This window comes from Beta vulgaris, chromosome 6 (genome assembly GCF_026745355.1).
Source record: "Beta vulgaris subsp. vulgaris cultivar EL10 chromosome 6, EL10.2, whole genome shotgun sequence".
Taxonomy (NCBI): Eukaryota; Viridiplantae; Streptophyta; class Magnoliopsida; order Caryophyllales; family Amaranthaceae; genus Beta; species Beta vulgaris.
The window spans coordinates 5,111,095-5,113,937 of NC_079207.1; the positions used below are offsets into that span (position 1 = coordinate 5,111,095).

Sequence of the window (2,843 nt, forward strand, 5' to 3'; positions counted from 1 at the left end):
TCTCTATTGTATAATTAATGGTTGAGATTGAGACCTATATCAAATATTTGGCCATAGTTGAAAACCATAACATTAATTTTCCTTAGAGAAAAGGATCTTAAGTATAAGCGATGTTTCCAAAATGATCTTAACTACGAGTAGCAACTACTTGGAAACAAAGTAGTAATATACTGCATTTGTGGTATAGTATAGATTTACCACTTTGACAATAATCATGCTTAGTTAATGTACAACTATGACTATAAATATCTATGAAAAATTTATTAGTAATGGTTAACATTTTGGAAACATACATTAAGACAAAATCAATAGCATATTAAATAACTTTTGTTCGTATATGTTCGTTAAAAATTGCAATCAAAATGTAATTTGTAAATTGCGTATAGGTTAAAGTGGTGCAACTATTTTAAAATGAAGGTAGCGCACACATTCACCATTTTTCCCGGTAATCATAAGTATTTATCATTTTTTTAATCAGTAATCATAATTTCCAGTGAATACAGGTGAAAAGAACAAGAGTAAGATAATTTTGGATGTATGAATTTGATGGGTTTTAGGAACTTATGTCCTCAACCTTCAGCTTGCGCTAGATAGTTCGCATTATTACTGGTTCATGATGCTTTAAGGATACGAAAGGCCAAGATATATTTTTAAAAAGAGCTTATATATCATTTAACAGACATACAAGACAACAATACAATGCTCCTCAAGATGATGAGTACAAATCACTATTACAAGACATCACATAAGATAAGTGTGTGGCTTCCAATAGGAAATGGAGTATGTCATCGTTGAAGCACCTTATTTATTCATCAATACTCATAACCAAAGACTTCAACCGCATACTTAAGCGCATGGGCTTCCCTGAGTTTCATAAGAAGACAAATAAAAGCATTAGAAATAGGGTAAGGTTAACAAATTAGTTGTTACGTGTCTAGCTGGATAGTTTAGCCTTAATTACAATTAAATTAGCATCATAGGAAATTTTCTCTTAAAGATGTTGGGTACTAAAACAAAGCCGGTTGTATTAAAACAAGGCAATTAGGATATACCTCATTGACGAATATTCCAGTGGACTCGAGGTAGTTGTTGTGCCTTCCGAAAAATCCAACAATAGGACCTCTAATTGGGGCTGGAGAAGAGAAACTGCGTGGACAGTCAATACCGTTTCCTTGTCCGTATGGTCCATATCCTGATGGGCATAGGTTGGTGTGTATCTTGAGTGTACCAATAAGGCATTCATTGTTCTGGTACTTGTAGTTTCCGTATGTTCCAGAAATTTGTGTGATGAATTCACCACACTTGAGCACGATCTATATAAATGCATGGAAAGTAAGAAAAAGAGGAAATTAGTAATATTCTTGGAAACACAAGAAGCTAGATAAAAATTTATTTTACAATTATAAGATTGATGATATTGTAATGTGATCCTAATCAGACTATTATGAATATATACCGATGAAAAAAATTATTTTCTCATCTTTTTTCTGTTTTATATTTTCAATACTTCGTCTATTAAAATTGACGTAATTGCAAGATCAAAACTGTCTTTAATATTATGATTGTGTACCAACCCTGGACTCGTTTCCGCTATTGCCACCAAACATTTTGGTTTCAGTTCCCCCACATGGCTTAGATATGACGAACCCAAGGGCGTCGACAATGTACCCACTCCTTATGATAACTTCTTTGATCTGTTCACATTCTTTGAGTATCATGCAGTAGTTTTCTGGCAATTGTGAACCATAAGGACCGTACTTGGCAACAATTTGGTTCTGCCAAAACACAATATAAAGTAAAGATACATATTACAATATGGACAAACATTTAAATATTAATTAATGACTAATCGGGAATGGGCCGGGTAAATAGATTATGAACGATGCATAGAGAATGAGAAAGACTAGCAAATTAATTAGCAACTACTCACCTTGGCGATTGCTTGAGCCATTTTGTTAGCTTAGAGAGTTGATGGAGCTTGTTATGTAGTAAGTTTATGGTAAGTGTGTTGTGGTGTGCTATAGTTGAGGAGGATATATTGACTTGTATTTATACATGAAGAGGTTAGGGGACTTATGCTGCATGCGTGATGATTATTACCCAGTTGGATCATGATTCATGAAGAACATATTCCGTTGGTCCATCATGCATCTGATGCTTTCCACTTACTTATTCGTTGGCGCACTGAGTTATTCCATTATGGTTCAAGTTGCACATTTGCGCTAAGATTGTTTCAGATCATTATCTGGTTTTATCAGATTGTTCGTGCTAAACTCGCGGATCTAGATTTTGTTTAATTTCTATAGCGTAATTTGAATAAGTATTGTGAGAACTAAATAAGGTTGGACGGTGGTACTAGGTTGAGTTTTACTGTTTTAGTTAATTTGCTTAATCTTCTACTAGACTAGAGCATAGACCACTACTTCCCCACTAGGAGCATAAACCAAGAAGGAACTTGACGAGGACCGACTGCCACGTACGAAATTACTGATGTTACAACTTACAGGAATACACTTATTCTGAAGCGTTCAAAAAACGGTGAATTCTGTATGACGAATAATTTTCTCGAATGCTTAATTAGTTCTCATCTAGAAATTTGAACATAACATCCACCATCTTCGAATATTTGCAAACATATATAACAATAAACTAATAAAATTAATTTTATTCGCAGAGTCGAAAGATGTGCGTTGAGTGTCGATAGAAGATAAGAATCAATTCGTCTAAAAATAAAAAGAGGAATTGAGGTCATGCCCACCATCTCTCTACAATAACTTCTTCATGTGGCGGGTGCTGAGCAGAAGAGCATATCATTCCCTACATTTTTTTATTAACTTATCCCT

The 2,843-nt window shown here is 34.2% G+C and overlaps 1 protein-coding gene across 1 annotated transcript; it reads right to left on the minus strand.

Moving 5' to 3' along the window:
- Positions 1–645: 645 nt before the first annotated feature.
- LOC125498259 (mannose/glucose-specific lectin-like) lies at positions 646–2,062 on the minus strand. The gene is made up of 4 exons (XM_048646159.2): positions 1,931–2,062; positions 1,575–1,775; positions 1,053–1,313; positions 646–864 (listed from the first exon to the last, which is right to left on the minus strand). The coding sequence occupies exons 1-4, from the start codon at positions 1,949–1,951 to the stop codon at positions 847–849; spliced, it is 501 nt and encodes a 166-aa protein (XP_048502116.1). The 5' UTR covers positions 1,952–2,062; the 3' UTR covers positions 646–846.
- Positions 2,063–2,843: the final 781 nt, after the last annotated feature.

Coding starts and splice junctions, on each gene's coding strand:
- LOC125498259 (XM_048646159.2), bottom strand. CDS start 1,951: ATGGCTCAAGCAATCGCCAAG. Junction 1,776..1,930: donor TGGCTCAAGCAATCGCCAAG/GTGAGTAGTTGC, acceptor GTGTTTTGGCAG/AACCAAATTGTTGCCAAGTA. Junction 1,314..1,574: donor ATAGCGGAAACGAGTCCAGG/GTTGGTACACAA, acceptor GCATTTATATAG/ATCGTGCTCAAGTGTGGTGA.